Source organism: Heliangelus exortis, chromosome 7 (genome assembly GCF_036169615.1).
Source record: "Heliangelus exortis chromosome 7, bHelExo1.hap1, whole genome shotgun sequence".
Taxonomy (NCBI): Eukaryota; Metazoa; Chordata; class Aves; order Apodiformes; family Trochilidae; genus Heliangelus; species Heliangelus exortis.
The window spans coordinates 8,806,607-8,833,846 of record NC_092428.1 but is presented as its reverse complement, the minus strand read 5'-3'; the positions used below and the strand labels follow the sequence as shown (position 1 = coordinate 8,833,846).

The following is a 27,240-nucleotide window of genomic DNA, read 5'->3' as shown; positions in this document are numbered from 1 at the left end:
AAATATTCTTAAGACAGTTTAGGAAAATGATTGCCTTATATTCCAGTGGCTCTAAGAGGAGTCCTCAGCTCATGTTTAAAAGTAGGTGCACAGCTCGAGAGAGCCTGTAGGCCTCTTTCCCTTATGAAAAGGTGTCTTTCTGTGATAGATTATGTCCTCAATAAAGTCCCAGGATGGAGAACATTAGTTGCCTAACTAATCTCAGTCCCCATTAGAAGAAGCTGACAGAGTGTATTTCTATGTGTACCTCTTCAAAGAAGGTTTTAGGTTTTGTGCCACATTTTTTCATGCATATTAATCATCCTGTGAACAAGTACTTCTAGTGATTAGAAGTATATGGCATCTAATAGGTTAAACATTTTCTTTGAATCCTGCTGGATGCAAAGTGATGCCACAATGAAAAGATTATCTCCTCTTTTCTTTGAGAGCTATTTTTCATTGAGAAAAATTAGGCCTGTTTTAGGCCTGTGAGTAAATACTGGTAAACAAACCCACTTTTTTCTTCCTCTTTACTGAGCAACTGTTTCCACTGAACATTTTGTTGGGTTCCTTTTTGAAATAAAAGGCTGTATTCATAGAATCATAGAATGGTTGGAGTTGGAAGGGCCCTTTTAAAGATATCATCTCATTCCAGTGCTTCTGCATGGGCAGGAACACATGCCACTTGACCAGGTTGCTCAAAGCTCCATCCAGCCTGGGCTTGAACACTCCAGGGAGGGGACAGCCACAGCTTCTCTGGGCAACTGGTTCCAGTGTGCCACCACCCTCACAGCAAAAAATTCCTTCCCAATATCTAATTGGTCTGTTTCCTGAACATAATACTAATGAAACAGGAGCCTGACTTGACATATGCCTGTTAGATGTTATTTTACTGGCATTGTTAAAAGCACAGTGAGTTTGGGTGAGAGACAGTATTTTGTTTGTCATAAGGCATACACATTTTTTTAACACTTTTTTTTTTAGCCTTACCAATATATCCCACCTTGCTAATGATTGGTAACTGTGTGCAAAACCACTGTTTCTGTTTCAGAGAAATCCTTGAGGTTTCTTTACGGTGGTGGTCACTGTAAATTAAGCTACTGGGCAGTGGTGTTCAGACACCTGTTTGACAGTTATTACTTGTATCCTTTTCTGTCTCCTCTTTTGTTTCATTATCCTGTAATGCCATGATACAGACTGCTCCTATTGTAAATCTGAGACAACAGCTTCCTTAAACAGAATGTCTCTACTCTCTTGTATATTAAATGGTTCAGACTGCAAAGGGTCATCGTTTAGATCCTTTTTTGCTGTTGCATTCCAAGTACTCTTTTCCTCCATTTGCAGTGTTTATATGTTTTTAGTGCTTTCATCTAATGATTTGAGGTTTGCACTTAACTTGTGCTGATTTAGCTGGCAAGGTGTTCATAGGTCAATGTTGTTTTTTCCTTGCTATGGGATATCAGCATCATTCTACTGAACAGGGTGGTAGAAGCTGAGAGGTAACTAATCAGTGTTGGACTCTTGCACAGCAGACCAGCAAACCAGTTAAATTATGTCATTTTAATAGCTCAAGGGTGTAATGAATGGCCTTGTAAATTCTACTGCTGAGTTGTTTTTTTTTTCCACTTGCTTGTTTTTGTGAATTGGTAATCATCTTGGGTGTAACTAATTTAATCCTATATTTTGCAAGTGTTAGAACTGTTTGTTACTGGAATCAGTAGCGATAAAAGAAAGTGGATGCATCAGCTTTTTGAGATGCATTCAGCAGCAGGACTGATAAGCAGATTTTTATCTAAAGCATCACATTGGACAAGATATGACTAAACATGAATCCTTTCAGTGAGTGTTCAGTCAGTTGTAACGTCTGCAGATCATTCTCTACAGTAATGTAATGGGGTGTAAGAATAATAGCTGGTTTTTAGATTATTTTGGTTTTCTGGTGGTGGGTGTGTCTGAGTTTTTTAAACACGTTGTATAATTATTTTTATCACAAAAGGAAGATATTTGAAATACTAAGTATATTATTCTTCTGTATGATGGTAATAAAGTGTCCCCTATGGGAGGATTGTGTTAGGTGATTTAAACATTTGACTATGCACTTTAATGGCTTTGAATCTAGAAGAAATAATAATAGTGATCATGTTAGTAGTAAGTTTGGCATATTATAAAAGTCTGTATTGGAAAAACAGGTAAGGGTGCTTCAAAGAACATAGTAACCAGGCTATTGCTTAGTAAAGCTCTGATGAAAGAAATTAACAATGCAATATAGGACAAGATATATACGTATATACATACACGTATAAATCTTGTGTGTGTGTATATAGTTTGTATCCAATAGGGCCATACTGTATGGGGCCATAGCATGTCCAACACGAATTATCCAAACAAGGGAAACAGTTAATGTTTTCCTCTTAGTCTTCCTTACAGCTACTACCTTTCTATTTAGGAAAACAGCAAATTCTATCACTTACTTTCTTGAAGTTTGCAAGGAAATAGTTAATATTCAGTAAGCTTGTCGGGATATTCTGTTTAAGTGATTATGATGCTAAACTTATGGCTATAAAGCCTCAACATTTTTGTGTATACTTTGATGCATTAAGTTATACTAATAGGGAATCTCAACTACAGGGTAAAATTACCTTTAAACTGAAAAATATAAATTATATTAGTTTATGTAATTCTATATAATGCCTGTTGTATCCCTTCTTATTCCCATGCTCTTTAGTTCATTTGGAAATAAAAATTATAAACATTTCAGTTGAAACATTTTAGTTTTCTTGTAACATTTTAAAGTTCAGAATTTGAGGGGGTCGAGTTTGAATATAGCCTTTTCCTCTGCCTGTGGAAAAGTTGTTCGAATAGGTCAAGTTTTCAAAGCTTTTGCATTCCATCCGAGTTCTTGCATGTTAGCAGTGAAAGTTTATGTAACATACAAGATGGTTAAATATTGTTAATTGAGTTCTGTAATGTTATTTTTCAGTTTATAGGGAAGTATTTCCATAATCTACATACAATCAGATATTGTTTTATATTTGTGTTAAACTTCCTTATTTTTCTTAGAAGCTTTTTGAACAAACTTTGCCTTATTCAAAACCCACGTTTTGCACAGTGAACCTCTGAACACCTTCGAAAGTAAAATGTGCTGTAGTTGGTAGTGAAAAAAAAAGACAAATGTATTAAAAGTTGATGTGTTTCTTCTGTGGGTGTTCCAAGAGCAATAATAATGTAAGAAAACATTCTGCTTTTTGTTCCAGTAACAAAACATAATAAATACAGCTTAGTTAAATACTATCCAAAATTAATTGGAAAGATCAAAAAAGAAAGTGGAATTAAAATTCTATTAAGTCTTAGTACTAGACTTTATTTTTCCCACCAACTGCATTTACTTAGAACTAGACAACTTTATTTTTCCCATCCTGTAATTTAGATAATTGTACTTGTGTGTTATTTGTTTATATTTTTATGAAATCAAATATTAGGAAAAAATTACTGAAATTTCTCATTATTCTAGTTCTGCATACTACATCTGTGTTGCCAGTCATGTTGTTATTGGTAGCATTCCAGCACCAAACTGCAAAGGAAGTAACACTTGCTATCTACAAGGCTTTTTTTCTTCTTTTGCAAAGTGATCACTTTACCATGTGACCATATTTCTCACATTTCCTGTTTGTTGGAAGGTTGTTTGTTTTTTTTTCTTTAAACTTTCTGAAAATGCAAGTAGAATTGTATCACAGCTGAAGCTGCTAGGAGCTAAAAACTGCTCAGGGAATATTTAGAGCTTGCTATATGTGGTCCTTCCTGTGCACCAGCATGGTAGATCAAGTGTGCCCCAAGCCAAACTTCCACAATACTTTTTTTTTTCAGTTGCTGTTCTTGCTGGTTTGTATTGGGATACTGGAGTGAGACTAACTTGTTTTCCTCGTGTTGTTAATAATAACCCCTGCTGCAGGTGCTAGAGCAGAATGAGCAAACCCAGTTTAACAATGCTGGCATTTTACCCTGTATTTATTAGAAGCTGTGCCTTCATTGACTTCAGCTTTAGTTGGCAAAGCGTAGCAGTCCTGTGCAGCCAAATCCAGGCTTATGTCAGGCACAGAAGAATGAAACACAGCAGTGACCACAGTGAAGATGTTTGCATTGATAGGAAAGTTGTTTAAGCCATATTAATTTTAGCCATTCTCTAGGATCTCATCTCTTCCTTCTCATGAAATTACTACATGTATTGTCACAGAAACAAGTAAGTAAAAAATGCTGAGACTTCTGTGAAAACATCTGTAGTTTTGGTATTCTGGTGACAAAAATTCAGTGCATGGAGGCCATCTTGCTTGGCAGAGTTATACTGCATTGTGCCATATACTGCTGCAGGAAGCTTGAGAATTTAGGGCAGCATAAGAATGTAGAACACTGAAATTACTGAAATGGATATATTGTTCAGAATACGGGAAGCTTGGAAGCTTAATCGGAAGTCAGCAGATAGATGGAAATATATAGACACAGGGAAATGTATCTTTGGAAGGGTCTGGGTATCTGAGGGTTTGTTGATTGTGTACTAAAAAATGGCCCCAACTACAGATCTGGTCTTGGCTTTGTCATTCATAATGAAGTCATATATTCTTTTCTCAGTTCTTTATCTTTCCAATAAAGACACGGTTTGTGTATTTATTGGAAGGAAACAGAAGTAGTACTAGGTATGCCTTGCCCTTACATACCCATGTTCTGAGTCTGAAGGGGGCACACCACAAAACAAATAAGCACACCACCTTACAGGGTGTAGCAAAGGAAGAGTTCTTTTGATTTCAGGTAATATTGCATACATGTCAATTACATACTTCAGGTACTGCTAAGTAATCTTTGTTTCATAATTAAGATTACCCCTAACTTAAAGGATGTCTTTTCCCATCATGAAATTTGCTGACACACTGATTAAATATTGGCCATCTCTTGGAATAAGCAACGCAGGCATCTCTCCTAGAGACAGAGGCCTCTTCAAAGCATCATCCTTGGAGCTGATTCATTACATGTATTGAATGGAGACTGGAGACCTCTGAAAAATTATTGTGGTTGTGTAGCTAAGAACTAGCATAATCATAGGTGTAAAGTGCAGGTAAAATGCAAATTATTGTATTTTCACATTTTATTTTTGTCTTCACTGCACTGTTATTTTTTGGCAGAGTTACTGCAGTTTTTTAAATTGTTCTGTTGGTTTTTGTAAATTAACAGACAGACACTGTAAATTAACGGACAGATTACAGAGACTTTGTTTCATGATATTTTTAATCAGTTTTACAAGATACCTAGATATAGAAAGTTGAGGCTATGCTTCAACTGGAAGTGTATTTCACTTTATGATCCTTCAAAAATCTGATCCTGTATATGCATTTGTAATTTTTCACTGTGCTTAGCATACACTTTGAGGAAGTCTGTGTCAGTGGGTTAACATAAAACAGCCAAGGATGGACTTTAAAGTTCTGGGACTCATATCTTTATGAGTTGTAATTATTAATCTGGCTTGCTTTCTTTCAAGTCTGTAGTATTTTAAGAACTGAAATATGATGCCACATTCTCTAGAAACTAACAAGGAATGAAGGATCTGCTGTCACTACATGGCAGGACTGGGTAGGCTGGACCTACCCAGCATGGCTGGACTACAGCATGGGTAGGCTGGACTTAATCTTTTGCTAACTTAATGACTGCTGTGTATCCAAAGACAGTGCCTTGTAGCTGGAGATTTCTCTTTTATCCATAATGTAGTCTTCTCTAGAAGATTCCAAGATTTTCCAGATTTGTTTGATTTTCAAGCTACTTCCCCAAGTTTTTAATCCTACTTTACCTTTCTGCAGATTTTCATTCCTGGTCCCAGAGCTTCCTTGCAAAGATCTCATGTTCTCTCCATTGTTGGGATTGTTTGGCAGTAGATTGGTAGCCTGTGGAAACAATGCAAAAAGCAAATCTTGGAGATGGAACACTATCAGTTCACAAAACCAGGAGATCCTGTTCATGCTCAGAAACCAGGAAGCATCATCCTGTGCATGTATACACCAGGCTTCTTGGAAGAAATTGATTAATTTGGGAGCCAGTCTTTAAATCTGAGTATAAATGAGTTACTACTCAAATGAAAGCTATTAAGCCCTTTTACTTAGTCACTAGAATGTTAGCTCTTTTTATTTTTTATCACCCACACTAAAAGTCTGAAGTTTGCATGGGTGATACTTGTGCACATAGCACAGCAATACATGTAAACCTGTGTTCTCTCTAAATTTCTTCTACTTGGTTCAGCTTATTCAAGTACTGTAGTGGAAAGTATTAAAATAGGCAAAGGGTTTCAATTAAATTGATCTTCCTGTGTCCAGTGTAGGTCTAATTGAATCTTGAAACCTATTGCAGGTTTGTACACCCCTTAAGAAGGTTAGAAACATCCCATATTCTAGCAAACATACTCTCTATAGCCTTGTATTAGATGTTACATGGATTTCCTCCCCTTTTTTCACGTTTCCATTTGGACAGCTCTTTGAGAATTTTCAGAACAAAGAAAGTTCTCCCAACGATTTGCTGCTATAGTAGTATACTTAAAATATAACATACATATGTTAATCAAGGATGATTAAATTAAATTTGTAGGCTTTGTCCTCTTCTGAACTCACTCCTTCCAGCCTATAAAGCTGTAATTTCAGGAATGTTTAAAACTGGAATAAATTATCGTTGTTGGCAAAAGCAGCAGTCCTGTCCTTTTGCTCTCCTGCCAGTGTTTACTATAGAGCTCAACTCTGCTACACCTGTATAGTAAATGAGATTGGGGGACTGATCTGACTAAAAAAATACTTTCCCACCCCTGTGTAGATTTAAGCTATGCTTGCTTTCATAGTTCTTCAAAAAGATGCCATAGTCCAGTACTATAACATCCAATCTCGTCTTGTAGCCACAGTACAGATTTTTAAATGGTAATTAAAAGAAAGAAATAGAAAGAGATGACTAAAATTCTTTCTTTGAGGGAATAACATGGATTATATGTAATTACGTTTCTGCTCTCCTGCTACATATTACCAAGCAATGAGCTGTTTTAACAAAAAAAAGCTCACCTTTGGTTTTTGTGTTTGTTTTGTTTTGGTTGATGTGTTCGGGTTGTTGTCTTGGTTTTGTTTGTTTTGTGGTGGTGTCCTCCTGCCACCTCCTCCCACCCAGCCCCCTACCCTAATCTGCTTTCTTATGGTATAGAAATATTTGCATTCTAAGTAGATGCAGAAGACATAAAAACTGTCAGCAAGGAAAATTTAAAATTAGTGAGCTCATTTGAGCTTGAGTGCTTAGGTTCTAGCAGAAATCAGATATTGTTCTTTGGACATCATGTTTGACTTCCAGGAAGTGCTCAGTAGATGAAATAAATGTGTAAAGAAAATAATGCCAGCCCATTTATAGAAAATAAAAATTAGTATGTTGGAGAAGGAAGTTACATCTCTGGTGTGGAGTAGACAGACATGAGATTTTTTGCAGTAGGAATATCTGTATTTCAGAACTTTATGTAACAGCAAACACTTTAGTGTGTTTATTTGAATTCCAGAACAGGAATATTGGAAGACAGCTTAATTAAACTTGTGTACTCATTCTCTCAGTTGCATTTAAATAAAATCTAAGAAAAAGAGAGTTCAAGACAAATAATACTTTATCTTAATAAGTTTGTGTTAAATTTTCCATTACAACTGCTGCTTCTTCTCTTACAATTTTAAATTTTAAGTTTGGGGTTTTTTTCCTCTTTCCCTTGTAATTATTAAAAATCAGATGCAAATTAAAAATGAGAGATTGAGACAATACAGACCAATACTTACTCAGGTTTTGAGTGCCCTAGTTTCAAAGTGTGGTATAACTTACCTTTTTTTTTGTCCTGCATCTAGTGTATTTCCTTAAATCTGTGAGATTCATGATAGACATTTGAAGAATTACTTGGTACTGTTTGGAACAAATGTGCCTGCTGGCATCTGAAGCATTGTTTGCTTCAGCTCTGAGATTGAAGTATAACTGTGACAGAAGGCAGATGAAGCTGTAAAAAAAAATAAATCTCCGAACTCTGAAACAATTTCACTTATCCAGTGTAAAGATCAATGTTTCATAGTTCTTACTATTGACAAGTTGTTATTGAAATGATATTTTTTAGATTTAACTGTTGTTTGTGTATATACTTTAGAAGTATTAAAAGACCTCTGCATAGCACTACTGGTGAAAGCAGCAGTTGCAAAATGAAAGGTATAATTTAACAACAGTAGGCTTATTTTTATCCTTTTTTCTTTTTTTTGTAATATAAAAAGTTCTATTGAGCAGAAATGTAGAAATGGATGATGACATATTATAAAATATAAAGTAAGCCTGTGTTAGAAAATGATTTTTTCTATAACAGTCTTTTTTTCTTCTTCTTTTTTTTTTTTTTCTTCCTTTCTTTCTTTTTTTTTTTTTTCTTCTGCTTTTTTTTTTTTTTTTTCTTTTAGGACCGGAATAGGCCCTATGACACTTTTAACTTGCACTCTTTGGAAAATTCCTTAATGGATATGATAAGGACTGATCATGAGCCTCTGAAAGGTAAACACTACCCTCCCAGTGGCCCACCAATGAGTTTCGCTGATATAATGTGGAGGAATCATTTTACAGGTTAGGAATATTCATATGTCCATGCTTGCTTGGTGTTTAAACAAAAATCAGCTTTTCAGTATTGCTGTAAGCTTTTTGCTAATGAATGAGTTGTCAGCTATGTAAAAATTCTGTTTTCTCATCTTAAGATGATCATCTCTACTGTAGGAAGATGAAATGTATATATATTTATTGTAAGTGTACAGTATCTAACTGGCATTTCAGAAACTTGCTTTTGTGTATCAGCGAACTGCACAGTTGGGTCTTCTGCTGCAGTCACTCAGTTCAGAAAATATGTAGTGAAACTGGAGTCCATTTTTCATGTTCAGTCTTATTTTTGGATCATCAATTAGTATACAGTGTTCTAAAATCACTGTATCAAGCTTAGTCTCCACAGTAGTTTCAGGTTTCTTAAAAGAAAAAAAAAAAAGAATCTTCATTTGGTTTTCAAATTTTGATTACTTTTGCTACTACACTGTGTTTGTTCTACCAAATGTAGCTTGAGAAATGAAACCATTTCTAATACTGAATAGTACTGGTACTGAACTGGTACTGAATAGTGAAAGGTTGTGGCAGCATTTCCATGAATAAATATTCCCAGTGGACCTGGACACTCTTCTGTCTTAATCTTTCATAGGTTAAGTTTAAAAATAGGTGCACATTCTTGCTTACATACATTCTTACTGACTTTGAAGGCCAAAGCAAATCGTAAGCCAAATACAAAGGAGGTATTGAGCTATAAATACTTTCCTAATTCTAAGAAGCCAGGACACTGAAACTGATAGAGAAGAAATGCAGTTCTAAGAAGCCAGGACACTGAAACTGATAGAGAAAAAATGCAGTTCTGTATGGCACTTCCTATGCTTATGTTTATATACATATTTTTCTGATGTCATATCTACCACATTTACCCCCTTTCCTATGTATATGTAACGTGGAAAAATATTTTTTCTTGGTCTACAGTCTGGTGCCTTTTTCTCTATCTTTTTAGGTACAGAGGATTTTTACAGCCATACCAATCTGGGTTCTCTAGTCTCAGCATTTTTAAGATGTGATTTCTACTGTTATCTTGAAATTTGCTGTGCTATGTCCTTCATGTGTCTTTAACCATTATTCAGTTGTTCAAAACTGCAAGAAATACTGTCTCATCTATTCTGATCATAGTCCTCCAAAATAAGTGTTAACGTGAAAGCTGTAAAAAAAAAAAAAAAAAAAAAAAAAAGAAACAAAACAAACCAAAAAAATCATCTCAGGAAAATTGAGTAGATATTATAAGATAGCTAAAACTCCGTGTTTTATAATGCAGTATTTATTTAAACATACAAATTGAGACATTTTTTTGAACTGAATTGCCATATGAACTGGAACATGGAGAAAATAAGAGATTTTTATTAGAAATTCTATTATTATGGAAAAAGACTTCAACATCATGTAAGTGCAATTTTGCTTATACTTTTATTACTATCTCTTTATAACAATTTAAAAATGTTCTTTTGATCAGAATATTAGCACATAAATTAATATCGGGCAAAAATTTTTTTTTTTTTTGTGCTTTTGGGTCATTCTGTAGAGAATAGTTTCCAATACTCAGCAGAGCCAATCTGTGTAAGTGTTGGAGGTGGCACATAGCACAGCAGCACCTGTGTCATAATGCTATTTAATGTTAACTCATGAGATAGAAATGAAATTCTTGCTTTTCAACTAAAGTATGCTTTCCAAAACAAACTTAATATATTCATCTATAGGTTATCAATTTCTGTAGGAGACTTGACCAATTTAAATGGACATTTGAAAGTAATACTGTTTTTTTCTGCTTAAAAAGTAAAAACAAAGAGTCCCAACTCTAACGGTAAAGTTTGATACTATCTTTTCCATTTGCTGGAGAGACTGTTGGCTGTACTTCTTTTCTAGCAATTATTTCTGTCAACTACTGGCAATTCCATGACCTTTCTAACTGTCTTATTTTCTCACTCAGTGCTGCTCACCTGTTTTGGCCTTCCTGCCTCATTACTTAGCTGTCTTCCACCTTCTAGTCCAGTAACTGTTGGAGAAGTCTTGTTTACCGTAGTTCTCTCTCTCTCTGTGTTTCTGCCCAGCTGTTTGGTTTTGGTTTGGGTTTTGGTTTTTTTTTTTTCTATTAATACAGTTAATTCCCTGTCTTGCTTTCTTTTTCCTCAGCCTTTGCTTGACCTAGCATGCACTTGCTTCTATGTCTCCACTCCTCATAGTTTTCACACTCTGCAGCATGACTGGCAATATTTGTAGAAGTGGCTGTTTCGGGACATGTCCATTCTCCCTTCTAAGAAGTGTTGTCTTCCCTTGCATTAAGAAAATCTATGTTACTATTTTAAACTACTACATTTAATTAAAAAAAAAAAGACACTCTCTGCAAACATTGATCTACTCAAGTCACTTTCCTATTGCATTTTCATTGTTGCTTTTTCTGTGAAAATTGTTCTTGACTCTTCCTCTGTACCTCTTTCTGCTTGTCCTCTACTAAAAATGCAGAATGTTTTCAACTGCTGTCTTTCTCTGCACCTTCCTCAGATGTCACTTGTCATATCTTCTAAACTCACTTGTTTTTTTTCTTATTTATCCCACTCTCCTCTGTCTCTGCCCCTTAAAGTAGCAGCATAGTTTAGTCTGTAATCACCTTGAAAAAGTAAGTGATCTCTGCTTGATTTTGCTTGTTTCTTAAGTCATTGTCATATTTTCATTTATTTTCACCTTGAAGATTTCAGAATATAGTTACTCAAGGTTATGTACTTCAGCTTGATTTTTTCAGTTCTTGGTAGGCATTCCTGCATGATTCCATCTTGTGCAAAATTTCAACTGCTCTTTATGGAATCTTATTAACATAACCAAATCTCAGAGCTGCTTCCTCTTTGTTTTACCTCCTTTGTCTTTCATAGTAAACTGGGTGGTTTTTTTCCCTTTAAATCTTCCATTCCTCTGGCATTTAATACTGTCCTCTCCCAGGTTTTATGCACCTTTTTCTTGTGTAGATAAAAAGTAAAACAACCAGAAAAATCCTATTTTTAAAAAACAACCCCCCCAGAAAAAGAAATAAAGAACAGTAATGAGACAGCTTGCAAATTACTTTTTAAGTTGTTCCCCTTTTTGGCAAATGAATCTTGCTTTCTCAAATACTTCTAGCTTACAGCACTAACCTGTGACTTAGCTTTACGTTTACTATCCAAATTTTTTAATGGAATGGGTGAAAAGATGAGTACCAAAGCATTGGATTTTGAAAACATGGAGACATTTAATTCTAGAAAAGCTGTATATGATTTGGAGCCTCCAATGCATGTTACAAAGGCAATGCAGCTATTTCAGGATCATTTCAACCTGCTGCTGGCAACCAACTCTTCAGCAAATACGTATTTTTAGTACTGTCAGTAAATGTGTTATAATGAAATATTGCAGGTGGTTTATTTGAAGTTCGAAACTTTGCTTCTTTTCTTGGAACACAGCCCTTCTTGGCATATGTGCCCCCTCACATTCCAGCAGATACTTGGAACAAAAAATAATTATCTTGAACACAAAACAAGTGCTTTAGATGAGAATATGGACAGAAAGGTTAACCATACAAGAATCTGATATAAAAACCAAATTGAAATGGTTCTGAGATACAATTTTCATTTTGGGTTGTAAGTTCCTCATGATCTCAGTGGAAGTAGTGAAAGTGCTCAGGACTGAGAAATGAAGAGTCTGTCCTCTTGTTCATAGTATTTGAACTTCATACTTTTTCTGAATCTGAACTATGATCAGACTTTGTCATGCAGGCAATGGAAATAATGTTTATTTTAACATCACCAAAGCAGGTAACTTTTTAAAAGCGTGGTCCACCTAGCCTTGAAGAGGGCATGTGATTAAGTGACTTTTTTGAGGGTGTTCTGGGGTATCAAGTGTGGAACAAGAGAAAGGCTGAAGTGTTTTTACTGCAGCAGAAATGAAGTGATCTTCAGTCCTACAATGCTGAATTATTTGTCCTGAGTGAGTAGCTAATTCAGTCTCATTGGCAGGCTGGCTGCTAGGAGAGTTAGGGTCACTTAGTTAATTTTGTGTGTTTCTTGCTCTAAGAGAGATTTGATATCTAGCTCTGAGATTTCTGGACTTGGATAAATTACCAGTTTATCTATGTTGTATTTTAATCTTGGGCCCAGTCTTAGGGGAAAGTGGTTGGTGTCAGCTCTTCTTCTGTTTCTTTATAAAACAGATATCTTCTCAGCTTTTCCTGCCAGATAGGGGTACTGTGCTGTGGGTTTCGGTCTTTCTGTACTCGTAGTCTGGGAACTGTGTAGCTTTACACATTGTTTGTCATTTTCATGCTTTGAGATCTAGGGAATGTAAACTCTAAAAAGGAAGTCTCACTTTCTTTTCTCCCAAGACAGTTATGCAGACTTCTTTACCTGCTTTCTCTGCCATCAGGATGAGCTTCAACATTTTTCTTCTTTCAGTCAATACTCATCTATCCTCTTCTCCTTTCAAAAAGGGGGGGGAAAAGTACAATAAAAGAGCTGCTAAGCTGCTTGTAGTTAAAGATGAATTATTGTATATGACCAAGGATATCTGGTTGTTGCCTGTGTCAGTCGTAACTAGACCTATATGCAGAAGTGTGCAATATTTTCTAAGATATTTTTCTTAAACTGCCAATAAAATATATGCTATTAAAACATTGGTAGAGTTTGGCTTTAATGAAGAAAGGATGTATTTGCAGTATTTTATAGCCTGTCAGTATTTATGTATTGCTTCTACCTAATGCTGTAGGACAATACTGTATTATCAGAATAGCTATCAGTAGGTGCTACTTATTACTGACAAAAAATTTCTTTCCTACATCAAAGTGTCTCCTGTCTATGGTATAATATGCCTCTGTTGCAATGTATTTATCTATGTCAAACTACTGCATTGCAACACAGAGGCATTCTGATCTGTCAAAAATATTTTGATCAGTAGTAGCTAGCAGCTGCCTTTGTTCCATTTTTTAAAAGATTCAGTAATATATTTCATCTGTGTTAGATCATATCTATGCACATGTGCTACTGACAGGTCACAACACTGAACTGAAGTATAAAACTGAGGAAAGAAATTATGCTTCTTCAAAATATTTATTTTAAATTTACTGTTACAGTAGATAACTTCAATACTTGGTTTTATTCTAAATCAGAATGGAAACAAACTTTGGTAATGTGGCAATCCCTAACAAAAAGTCTGAGGGTTTCATAAACTATGAATGTGATACATTTTCAAGTGTAACACATGCACTCTCAAGAGTAGGCTTTATTAAAACTAATTTGAATGGATATCATACTGTAGAAGGATAAATAAAATATGTGGTGATTAGCTTATAAAATTTCAGTAGAATGTACATAGTCCATGACTGTCTTGCCATTTGTTGTTCTGAGATTTCTGAGACTTTGAATGCAAATATGCAACAGTTCAGAGGTAGAAACAGTGGCTGTGAGGGAAATTTTCATCTTGATATTTAATAGTTACTATATATTTCCACAACAACAGAATTGAAGTTCCTTGTGTCCAGAGTCTTTTACTCTTAAAAGGACCATATCAAGTAATTTGTAAACTAAGTAAATTTTAAGATTTCTGGTTTGCATTTAACTTAAATCAACAGATTGATTTAAGTTAATAGATTGTCAAGCTTGAGGCTTGACAGTAGTGTTTGGAGATTATGTGCAACTTGGACAATACTGTAATATGTGTAGCATGGTCTTTTACTATTTCATCTTGATCTTCAGTTAAATTCAGTGCACATCACTATATTTTGTTCAGCTTTAAATTTTCATAAGCTTGTAAGCAAAGCAGGAAGTTTGCCATATGTCCTGAGAACAGTGAAGGTGAATGGATCATGTTTCTATTTGCAGTCAGCAGTCCAACACAAAGGTTGTGCAAACAGAACAAGTGTTGTCATCTCAGCCCTAAAAATGGCGCCACTCAGAACTTTTTGCAACACTTTCAGTAGAAAGAACTGCACTGTAACAACGTTTCTCGAACACTCCGTGGTCATACAATAATTTTGATTGGATAAGACCTTCTAGAACATTGAGTCTAACCATTAACCTAATGCTACCAAACACCTCTCTGTAAATGCACATGAAAACCAGAGTGAACAGACAAATGTGTTTGCACACCTATTTGTGTGTAAAATTAGGCCACTCAAGCTAATTGTTTTAATGGAAACATACTTTGTTCCCTTTTGCATTTCAAACTCTCTTTATTCAAGAAAAGCCTCTTTAATATTTCTTTTCAGTACAGAATACAACTGTGCCATGGTTCATATTTTTTAAAATAAGTGCTTTCTTCAGTGATCCCATACTATCATCATACATCCTAATTTGCTGCTGCCATCCAGTGTGTCCTCTGATAGTCAGTGGTAGGAAGATATTCATATCAGCAAGCCCTATTACTGGTATCCATAGCTGATAATTACATACTCCTGCTCATATTGCCACAGTATGTATTTGCACAGTAGAAATATGTATGCGTAAACACGGTGATAGTTCTTCATATTTCTCTTCTGGCAAACAATAGAAAAGATAAAAGATATTTAAGTCCCAAGTAGGTGTTTAAATTACGAGTATGAAAAATGGCGGATAGACTTAAGGAGCGGAGGAAGGAAAAGAAAGGAAAAAACCCAAACCAATGAACTTCAGAGAATTATCTTTTATTTTTATAATTTTTTACACAGACCCTTGCTTGTACAGTTCTTACTTTTCAAATAGTTGTGGGCATATATGTTCAGTTAATGTAGTTAATGTAATGTTCAGTTTTAAGGGTCTGTATTTTGGAAGGAAGAGGGAGAAGCATGGTCTGAGGTCTACTCAGATAAAAAAAAATTAAGTTCTTACATATTCACAAACATACTTCGTGCTTTTTAGCCCCTTGTGAGTCATGAAGGGAAGACTCTCATGGTTGAGCTGGGAATGAGTGTCTGTGAAGGTGTTAGGTTGTGCTGTAAATTGGACCCCCAAATACATACAGGTCAAAAGAATCTTGCTTCAGGTGTTGGAGGGAATACTGGTCTTGCTTGGGTTTTTACACTTCTCTTTGACTTTGTTCTACACCACTTGCTATCCAAATAATTATTTCTGTTTTGTAATGCCTTTTGTTGGTACCAGCTTTGAAAACATTTGATAGCAGAGAAAAGAATGATAAAAGAGATATTATCACTAAGGAAGTACAGCAAACCTAGTCCTGTTGCCAGTTTCATTTCACCCTGCAACTGGAATCTCTAGTCATAATTTGTAATTGATGTCAACAGTGATCAGGTGAGGCTTAGCTTGGATATCAGGAAGGATTTCTTCACTGAAAGGGTCATGAGGCATTGGAACAGGCTGCCCAGAGCAATGGTGGAGTCACCACCCCTGGAGGTATTTGGGAGTTGTACAGACATAGTACCTGGGGATATGGGTTGGTTAAGGTCTTGTCAGTGTTAGGCCAGTGGTTGGACTTGATGATCTTGAAGGTAATTTTCCAACCAAGGGAATTCTGTGATTCTGTGATCTTAAGAACTATATGAGAGGAAGTTCTCATCCCTAGTAAGTTCAGGACAGGTCAAAAGTAGACCAGCTTTGCTATTCTTTAGCAAATCTTATTCCAAATAGCAATTTCTGAATCAATGTAAGCAGTCAGTCTTGGTTAAAGCCATGAGGTAAAACAGTGTGAGAAGTTTTACTCAATATAAGACCAACAAGCATTGTTTCTTGGAATGTTGATTATAACATGAAAATTATGAGAATAGGTAACTGTATTCTTAAAAAACTTTCACTACTGAGTGTTGGTGTCCAAGACCTCATTAGGATTATCCAAATTTAAAAAAGCATAGAGCACTTAGGAAGAGAAAATTAATAAAACCAGAAAATTAATTCAGAAATCTTACAAAACAAAATCAGTACTTACAAATCTAGAACTGGTAAATCACTGGTATTTGCTTCAGACATCGGAAAATAATGTTAATACCAGCACATATAAACAAAGATGAAATTGAAGATCAGTTCTACACTGAGCTGTGAACAGATTGTGCTCATAAACTTGAATATCTGTTATGAATTTGATTTTTAAAAGTTGAGATTAAAGGGACCACTATGGGCAAGCCTGACACCTAGACATTGTCAAAAAAACTGCAATACTGATAAGACTCTCCCTGATAGTCAGGTTTCTTATTTCTGGAGCATGTTTTCTCAAAACTATTAATGTAACTTGAAATTACATAGGCATAATTAAAAAATACCAGAGTATCTATTTGTGAATTATTTAATAAAGATACTAATATTTGGGAAGAGGTATGTTTCCTTAAGTTATTGGAAAAATTAAAAAATTGTTTCAAAATCATTACTCTTTTCTACAAAAATGAAGTGGAATTAATCTTATTTCCAATATAATACAGAAGATGCCCATACTTGGGATGTGCTCTAAAAAAATTGGAAAGAAATTGGGCTCTCTGCCATGACAAGCATGATATTGGGCATGCAGCAGAGTACTTAACACAGTCCAGCCAGAAAAGTCTCTCCAAATGCTGTTAGGAGAGAGAATTTAAGGAATTCAATGACATTAGATATGCAAAAGTACAGCCTGGGCTGTACAAGAATAATTAAACCCTAATTTATACTCCAAAATGTTTTAAGAGCAAAAGTATATAATTAGATTTTTTTTAGACTTATGTAAAGGAGTGCTTATTGTTGCAGCCTAACTGTAGTAATATGAGTGTGTATTATGAAAGGAAATAATTGAAAATATACTCAGTAGATAGTTACGAATCCAAGACAGACAAATTAAAAATGGCAGATGTACATTGAATACAAGTATTGGGGATGTTGTTGCTGGAAGGATTCCTATTTATGACTTCAGTGAACTGCTGGAGTTCATAACTTCTCTGTGATCCTGTTTTTTGTGTTTAAGGTTCTTGAAAAGTAGAATTTTTATCTTAATATAGCATATTAAAACTATAATTAGAAATGTGTATTTGAATAGACTTTGTGATGGTCCAGGTAGCTTACAAGTGCTTTCCTTAAAATTGCCTGCTTTCTGATAGTAATTTCGGAGTTTAAGCTAAATATATCCTTTAAAGTAGATATTCATAATTACATTTCAGTTTCACCCTATACCTTTAAATTAATACATTTATAATTCCTTTTTTGCTCACTCTCTTATTGTTCCTTAGATGATTATGTGTTTTTGTAATCTTCACATGGCCTTTTTTCAATTGACTAATTCACTTTTAGGGCAAGATACTCAAATGTTGTGGCTAATCTGAAAGGTTATGTTGTGGCTAATCTGAAAGGTTATATATATTAGTAACTGATTGTTTTATGATTAGTGCATTACCAGTCTGCTTTGAATGCTTTTAATACAGGTGTGTTTTGAAAGTATTCCATAAATTTGTTTTTATAGAATTGCTCTAGGGGACCTCTGAAGATGCACAGAATTACCCCACACTGTTGCTTAGCTCGGTGTGAGAACATGTCCTTCTGCTTGTGCTGCTGTGTATTTTCTGCTCCTCTTAAAAGATAGCTGACAAGAACTGTTTAAAAATAGCAGGCCAAGGGCAGGTGACAGAATGTCACGCAAGCAGCACCTGGTCCAGTGACAGACAGCCTGAAGGGAGGAAAAAACCAAACCCAGATGTCACAGATACTGTTCTATTTCTGAAACCGGTCAAACAGCAGAATTTCATATTCAGCAGAGGAAAAGAGAAGGGCCCATCCAAGCATTATACATTCACATTTTTGTTGATTTCTTTTAATAGCAGTTCCCTTTCCCTACTACAAAATTAATTTACAATTGCACATTATTATATACGCCTTTTCTCTTTACAATTAATACCTCTAACCTTGTGCTCATTAATGTGCTGTTAAAGAAAAGGGAATCAGAAAGGGAATCAGTGTTAGTCTGGCAAATATTTCTTTACAAAATATTTTAGCACAAGCTTAGACTAAGTGAAATAATAGCGACTTTAATGTTTCTACGGTGCCCAACTGATGTGAAAATATGCATAGATTTATTTCTGTAATTAGGAAATTTGAAGTAGTTAATGAAGATCTCTTAGAGAAGCTTTACTCAAGGAGTTAGAAAGTAAACACTGGAATTTTATTTATCTTCCTTCTGTCCCGTCTTCCCCCCCCCCCCCCCCCTTGTTTCTGGAGGTGATTTTTGTTTCATATTCTTATTACGGAAGCATTTTTTTCTAAAAAAATATTATGAAATTTGAATGTGAATAAAATATATACATGTTTTTCTTACACTGTTTGTGTCTTAGTTTCAGAAGTGTACTGAAACTTCATCTTGCATCTGTTCAGAGAGAATATTAATAACAGCACAGCAGTGTCTGTGACTGAAAATAGAAGGCTTTAACTTATTGGTAGGAACTAAAATTGTTGGAGAAGACTGGCTGTAGTTCTGCTTTCTCAAAGCTGATTTGTTAAAACTTGGTTTTGCAGAAGTGCAGGAACAGCAGTTATATTGGTTCCTTAGTACAGTGAGTGGGTCTTTATCTCCTGTGTTTGAGTACCAGTGTAGTGAAGAAATTTGAGTTGTCTGCTTCCTTGGCTCCCAAACTTAACCATGTATCTAGAGAAACTAAAATGGATTACAGCACATAAGTAGCCTAAGTTATTTACATTACTTAATTAAAATAATTTTTTTATGGCTATAATGATCCATTTATATATTTTTCCAAACAAGGACTAATATAAATTACAGATTTCAAATTGTTTCAGTGGGGTTTAATTGAGAAAGTGCTATTACAGACTTTCTTCAGGTTAAGGTTTTAATACTTCAGCTCTGTTAAATAATATTAAACCAAATCTGAGCATTAGTAGAATTTGCCCATTTCTTGGTTGAGCTGTAAAAGTAGATTTCAGTGGACTTAAGTCTCTTTTGAAACAAAGTAGCTGTGTGTGAATTTATTCCCACTTCTGGTTTCTGAAGTCTACTATAAATGACACATATTTGAAGCCTACTGTAAGTGGCACAGCTGCAGCAAGGTTGAACTTTGAGGACTTATTTTGAAATGGCAAATGTAATACTTTTCTAGTACAAAGCAAAGGGATGTTAATTATTTCATTGTTTATTTTGTGATTTTCATTCTTTTTAAGTACATAACACTGAAGGCACTATGGTTAAATATATTAAGCATTTATTATTGGGGGGCTGAGTTCAGTAGATGATAATTCACCTACCCTGACTGTACATCCCCTTTAGCATTTTTTCATATTAATTAATTTAATTAAATTGAAATAAAAATATTTAAAATAGCTTTTATTTTCATTGCAGGGCGTATGGGAATAAACTTTCATCATCCAGGAACAGACAATATTATGGCTCTTAATAGTAAGTAGTTAGTATCTTATGACTAATATTATAATGTTAAATATTATTTCTTATATTCACTGTGTACATAGCTTCAGAGTTAGACATAAATATGTGTAGTAGTAGTTGCACAGAAATGTATGTGCACTATCTTAAAATCCTGAAATAGTTATCTCTGATTTTAGTGGTAGACTTGGTGCTTCTTTATATTAATTTTATAATAGCTTTACATGTTCCACTGAAAGTTTCATAATGCCTGCTATAGCTCATGTACAACAGTCTCTGTGTGTATGTATGCTAAAATTCCCACTTCAATTTCTGATATCTCTCCAGACATGTTTCTTCTTGTTGTTACAAGTTTTGCATATATTTACATCAACTGATGTTGCTTACTTTGTTGGTTTCCCTAAAACTTTAACTTTATTTAGACAGGACTGGAGAGGATGCTTAGACATCTAAATCATGAGGGGAAAATGTGGGGCTGAACTTCACTGAAATAATATTGCTTTTGTTTGTGTTGTAAAATAAACATAAATTTTAAAAATTCATATGAACATATTAATTTAGAAAAACCTGCCAGAATGCATCTGAATCTCTAGAGAAAGCCTTATATCATGTAATGGGGGGCATGCAGTATGGAGGATTAAGCATCACCAATATAATATAGAACTGAACTGTGCAAATCAAAGCGTAGTTTTTGTCCATGTAATTCTAAAAAATAAAAGTCACCTTTGTGCTGGGTACTGAGCTATCTCTAAAACTTCTTTTGAACTCCAGAAAGCCAACAATAAACCTCTGTAGGAGAAAAGTACATCGGTTGAAAAAAGATGTGGGGAATAAATGAAGGTGTGTAATCTTCCTAAGGAAGTCCTGAAATGTATTGCTGGGTTTCCAAAATAACATCTGCAAAATTAATTTAGACTAAGGGTAGATAAACCAACAAATCAGAATGAACCCTTTGTGAAATGATGGAATTCTGTTTTTCCTAAAGCTCCTCTATACAGTGACTCTTTACTGCTGTCGGGCTTTAGATGTTCCATCTGCTTCCAATGTTCATTCTTGTCTCATATGAAAATGTGTCATCTGTGAGGCCTGGTACTGTTTGCTCTCCATCTGACTATCTCTTCTTCTTTTCACTGGTGTCATTTAGTTCTGTTTATTCTGACTAAAATAATTTGAAAAATATTTTAAGGAAAGGGCTTGGGGCACCTTTTAAGATGTTTGTGTACAGATTTTGGTTTGGGTTTTTTTCAATTTAGATAATAATTTTGTGAAGAAGTCATCAGGCCATGACTGCAAGTATAGTGGCAGCAAAACAATTTAATTTTTTGTTTTCATGCTTCTATTGGTTTTAAAATTGCTTTATCCTAAAATTCCTTTATCTCCTATTGTACTTGGCTCTTCCTATATTCTGATGTGTTGTTTTAAAACACAATATTTAGCTGTAACCAAGTTGCTGCAATAGCATTTTATATTTAAATCTTTTACCAACGCTGTTGCTATACCTTGAAATGAACTCTTGGGCTGGCAGTTTAGTAGCCAATAAAAGCTTATTTTTTGTAGCAGTAATATTCTAGGAAAAGCGTGGCTAAATTTCAAGAGGTATCAGTGTCTTCTAATAATTTGGTACCTGCCTATAGAAATTTCCTGAGCTCTTTAGCCCTATGTGAAGTCAGGTTACTAATGTGTTACTAGCTTATTAACATGTAAAAATATAAAGGAATGTAAGACACTGAGACAGTTCCAAGGTTTGCAAAACTAGACCTGATTTAATTGTGAAGAGATCGCTGTTTATTTAATGGTAGGGGAAAAATGACATAAAGTGTGACACAGCAAATGCAGCAGGGTTCGTAAGAGACCCAGAGTGTGTTATCTTTCATGTTATATATAATCTTGTTAAGTTTTTCAGAACCAGTTGTACAAGCAGTATTGATGCTGCTTTAGTGGACTAGTGGACATCTCAAAGTCCCTTTTATGCCTGTTAAATGAAAAAAGAGGAAAGGGGGGAGGAAGGTGGGGAAATCAACAAAACATGCCTTTTCTTCCATCTTCCTTTAATCTTCTTATATTAGCATCTGTACTTTCTAAGATCAGACTTGGCTTTTAGTGAAGACAGAATCTCCTATCTGTGACTGCTACAGTCTTTTTCTAGCAGAGGAATATTTCTTGCATTTTCTTCCTTTTAACCCAGCTTTATAGCTCTTTACTACCTTCTTGATGGTTTGTGGGTTTTTGTTCTGTTTTGGTTTGGTTTTTTCGCCACCATTTTTCTTGCCTCAATCTCACCAATGTGCTTTCCTTTCATGTATGTGATCCTCTCTATCGTAGGCGAGTCCCATCTGTTTCTGTGGAATTTTAAGAACAAGATTTGCCAGGCTATTCCACAAGCATTATATATTATGCTAGAAGAGGTGGGACTGCAGTCCAAAACTAGATTTGGTAGACTGGAAGCAATATGAAAGAAGTTCCTATCAGCCTGGCTGTTAGAAATGTGAGTTTTATCACTAATCTATTTTTCAAACTCAAACAAAAACATTAAAACAGATAATCCTTCCCTCCTGCACAGATGCTTGGCTTCTCAGTGTGCCTAAGGAAGGAAGGCATAAGCTGTTTAAGCAATAGTTTTGAGTATAAAATGTAATTTCAGTAAAGCATTTGTCGCTGTTTCCTACAGCATCATTGCTGGGGAAATGTGCTCAGGATGATTGGGTGGATTGTGAACTTGGTAAAGGAAAGATGTCAGAGGGTTGTGGTCAATGGGACAGAATCTAGCTGGAGGCTTTTGTATCTAGTGGAGTCCCTCAAGGGTGAGTAGTGGGACCATTACTATTCAACATACTCACCAGTGACCTGGATGAGGAATCAGCGTGCACTGTCAGCAAGGTTGCTGATGACACAAAACTGGGTGGAGTGGCTGACACCCCAGAAGGGTGTGCTGCCATTCAGCAAGACATATACAGGCTGGAGGGTTGGGTGGGGAGAAATTTAATGAAATACAACAAGGGCAAGTGTGGAGTCTTGTGTCTGGGTAAGAACAACCCCAGGTACCAGTATGGATTGGGGACTGAGCTGTTGGAGAGCAGCACAGAGGGAAGGGATATGGGGGTGCTGGTGGACAGAAAGATGACCATGAGCCAACAATGTGCCCTTGTGGCCAAGAAGGCCAATGGCATCCTGGGGTGTAGTAGAAGGTGTGAGGTGAGTAGGTTGAGAGAGCTACTCCTCCCCCTCTACTCCACACATCTATGTCACATCTGGAGTATCGTGTCCATTTCTGGGCCCCTCAGTTCAAGAAGGACAGGGAACTGCTTGAAATAGTCCAGTGCAGGGCCACCAAGATGATTAAAATAACATCTCCCTTACGAGGAAAGGCTGAGGGACCCGGGTCTCTTTGGCTTGGAGAAGAGAAGAATGAGGGATGACCTCATTTATGTTTATAAATATGTAAAGGGTGAGTGTCAGGAGGATGGAGCCAGGCTCTTCTCAGTGATGTCCAGTCACTGACGTGGGGTAACCCGTGCAAGATGGAGCATAGCAGGTTCTGTGTTAGAAAAACCTTTTTCACTGTGAGGGTGACAGAGCACTGGAACAGGTTGCCCAGGGAGGTTGTAGAGTCTCCTTCCCTGGAGACATTAAAAACCTGCCTGGACACCTTCCTGTGTGACCTACACTGGGTGGGTGACCCTGCTCTGGCAGGGAGGGGTTGGACTCTTGAGGTCCCTTCCAACCCCTAGCATTCTTTTGTTCTGTGATTAATGTGTTTGCTCAAGAGTCTGATGTCCAATGATGTGGGTCTTAACTGCATACAGCTTGCATTTTACAGGTTGTATTTTTCTGATGTTTGCATTCAGTTGTGTATGCATGTCAGTGGATGTAATGAGGAAGATTGTTGATAATGCCTGCATTGCTAGGTTTGGAAAAAAAGTGAATCAGAAGGGGCTGTAGAGACTGCTATCACAAAATTACTGCGGTGCCTATCTGCACTTTCAGCCCATCTGTCAGTGAGAATTGACAAGCATCTTTTGAACCACTCTCAAATAAGCAGTAACTCATCCCAATCCCTGAACCTAAGTTATTTGGATTATATATTTTCTTTCAAATTTCTCGGAAAATACTGGAGGATAGGAGTTATGTTCTTTGTGAACAGCTTTTCTAGCCATAGAAAAAGGAGAGGAGAGGACCATTATTTTCACAAAGAAGCTGTTCTGTTGGATTGCCCATCATAAAAAATAACCCCTCATAAATATTTGCAAATGCTATCCCTTAAAATGTGGGTGAGTGCTCTGCAAATACAGATTAATATATACAAAACTTTCTTTGGAAGCAAATAGTTTTCTGTGCTCATAAAGCTCTGTGAAACATACTATGTCAAGGAACCCAAAAGTTAATGCAGTAAACCAAGTTTAATTCTTTATTCTTTGGAACTTAATTTTTCCCCCCCATACTTTCAGCTACATGACTTATTTCTATTATGTCATGTTCATTGATCAGATTTCTTATCTACATAAAACTCAGAAATTGTTATTCAAGAAATAATATTTTATATGGAGTAAATTCATACTGGTCAAGAATTGGCCTCATCTTTTTATGCAAACAGTTGTTGTCAACTTTGACTCTTATTTTAGTTAGTAAAGGTCTTCAATTTATTCTAAGCTATGTTTATGTGCATATTGTTTCTTTCTGTTGATTGCTTCAGATTAAATTACTCATACAGCTTCTGCTTTATCTATTGTCTTTCATATACCCCCAACTGTATGAAAATCCATTTAAAATATGTTCCTTACATAGCTTTTATTCAGTGATTTATTTTTCCACATTTTGACTCTTAGGCAAACTCGAACATTCAGGCAGAGTAGCATGGATTGACAGAGTGGTTAAAGAGAAAACTTTTGTTTTGCTGGAATTGCAGCTATGTTTTTTCCACATTGGTAATTTGAAGCAGGTTGCTGAATCATAGATACTTTTAGATCATAAAGATTAAATTAACTTTATGTACATTGTAGAAAATTAATTGACTGAACTGAATGGTCAAGAATGTTTCCCAAAGGAACTTTGAATATGGGGCCCCAACTTTGAAAGAAAAATCCTTCACAAAGATAATGGAGTCATATGTCTCCTCCAAGAATTTCATTATGACCCAAAGGAACTCTTCAAATCAGCTGATAGAAGTTCTGACCATGATGCACATGCTTCTTGCTTCTACATTTCTTGTTATATGCACACAAATACTTGAATTCAGTCTATATATTTTAATGACCTAAAAATAGAGTTCCTAGAGTATTCTGTTCATTGGCTTTTTGTTAGTTCAGTAAAATGAGTTCTTCAGTGAGCTCAAGGTGTGTGCTGGAGATACTGTTGCAGCAGAGATAGATTGCATAATTATATCACCTTCTCTCAGTTCATTTTCACTGGCACTGTAATTCAGTTGGGAACTTCTAGATCTCTTAAGATCTGCAGAGATGCATTATTCAAATGAAAAAAGCTTAATGTATTTTCTTTTTTGATCTTAGAAAATTATTGGACAACTCATAGTGTTCTAAAGCAAGTATTGTTCTGAACTGCAGACTGTTTCAAGATAGAAATAAGTCAGAAATAAGATTCTAGCTACTATACAGAAAGACTGTAGATCTAGTTCTTTTGAGTTAATGTTTTGTGAATTCACAATGCAATGTGTAGATTCAAGTCCATATTATAAATAAGCAGTGGATAACAAAAATCAGAAAAGAAGTCTCACTGAGATCTATTGTCAGTAATTTGTAAGTGACTATCATATTGGGCATATCAGATCTCATGGCTTTTACATTTTAGTTCATCTAAAATAAAGAAAAAATTCTAAGGCATGTGCCTAACCGGTAAAGATTACTTTCCTGGTCCAACATAATTCAGTAACATTAAAATAGAGGTGTTTTCAGTTTCTTAATTTTACAGTTATTCCAATAAGGAACATCATGCAACCTTCAGGCTCTAGCACAATTAATCCTGCTTGTACCTTTGCTGAAATCTGTGAAGAGGATCTCTTTCACAGCTCGTCAGTTTTATTTTGCTGTTAGAATCTGATTTTTAAAAGAATTCAACAAAGTAATTTGGAAATATTATCTCCTATATGAACCTATTGGAAGTACACCATCTTGTCTATAGACTTAAGTAAACAGACTTTTAATAAGGTTTGATGCATTTGAAAAGTTCCTCCAGCAAGTTCTCTTTTGCAAGTCAGTTAATTAATTCGTAATGAAGCTGCTGAAAGTTTTTGATCTGCTTGGTGTAGGTGAGTTCAGGTGTTCTGAATTTTTTTATTCAGAACATTTTCTTGATGGTAGTGATAGTAACACATTGAATAAATATCAGCATATGATTGATTGGCTTCATAAAAAAATGTTTTAAGAAGGTGACTGTGTTTCAGTCGAGCTTATTAAGTGTTCTACTGACTTTCTCCCTTGTGCAGCCAGCTGCCTCTCTGAGAATTTTCCCCACAGTTTCAGAACTATAAAAATGGAACCCTTTACTAGAGTTTAAGCTGTTAGAGTGAATACTCACTGTTTAGCAAATCCAGCATCTGTTGTCTGCAGGAGATGAAGTAAGGTGGGTTTTGTTTTCACAAGTGCTTCTTAACTTCAAAGACTTGGTTCACAGGGATATTGAACTGTAAGTTATTATTATACAGATGTATTGTGTCAGCATTTAATTGAATCATGTCAGATGATACACGTTTCTGGGTTGAGCTTTGGTGTAGTCATCACCTGTTTCTCCCAAGAGCCACTGATTTTTATTTTCTGTTGTCCTTTAACTGAAGTGTGTTATGAACAGTGCATAAGCATACTACAAGTACACCTGTGTAAGTATAGCCAGCACAGTTGCAGCTGTGATTTGAAATAGTAAAAGTACTAAACAGGTATAAGCCCTAAACCATGCATAGTTTTTTAGATGGAAAAATCCTGTTTCATTGAGATAAATCAAACCAGTGACCTCACATAACTTTGGCTTTTCAACCTTTTTGTCTTTCCAGCCTTAGGTAAAGCTCATGAGGCTGATACAGAGGATGGAAATTGATGTTCATTTTCACTTTTCTCTCTCAAAGCTGAATTTTTTTTTCAGTTAGCTATGCTTTTTCCTTATTTTGTATTATCAAAATAGATAACTACTAGAATAATATATTATCTGGATCTTGTAATTATTCTTATAGTCTGTCTCTACTGTGACTGTACTGAGTTGCCAGGAGATTAAAGAAGCTGAAATGCTTCCGTTTGGGGAGAAGGGGGCTTAAGGTGAATGTGATAGAGCCTTAGAAGAATGACAGGGGATTTTCCTTGTTTGTTAAAAACTTAG

At 35.5% G+C, this 27,240-nt stretch overlaps 1 protein-coding gene across 19 annotated transcripts in view; it reads left to right on the top strand.

The window, feature by feature from the left end:
* The window catches only part of CPEB3 (cytoplasmic polyadenylation element binding protein 3), an 81,026-nt gene that overhangs the window by 22,708 nt on the left and 31,078 nt on the right, over positions 1 to 27,240 (top strand). For 9 of the 19 annotated variants that reach the window (XM_071748639.1, XM_071748637.1, XM_071748636.1 and 6 more), the window contains 2 exons: positions 8,454 to 8,613; positions 19,882 to 19,938. In XM_071748639.1, coding sequence (XP_071604740.1) covers positions 8,454 to 8,613; positions 19,882 to 19,938 — 217 coding nt within the window. The remainder of the gene's footprint in view (positions 1 to 8,453; positions 8,614 to 19,881; positions 19,939 to 27,240) is intronic. The other 10 variants (XM_071748647.1, XM_071748644.1, XM_071748643.1 and 7 more) reach the window with 2 other exon arrangements.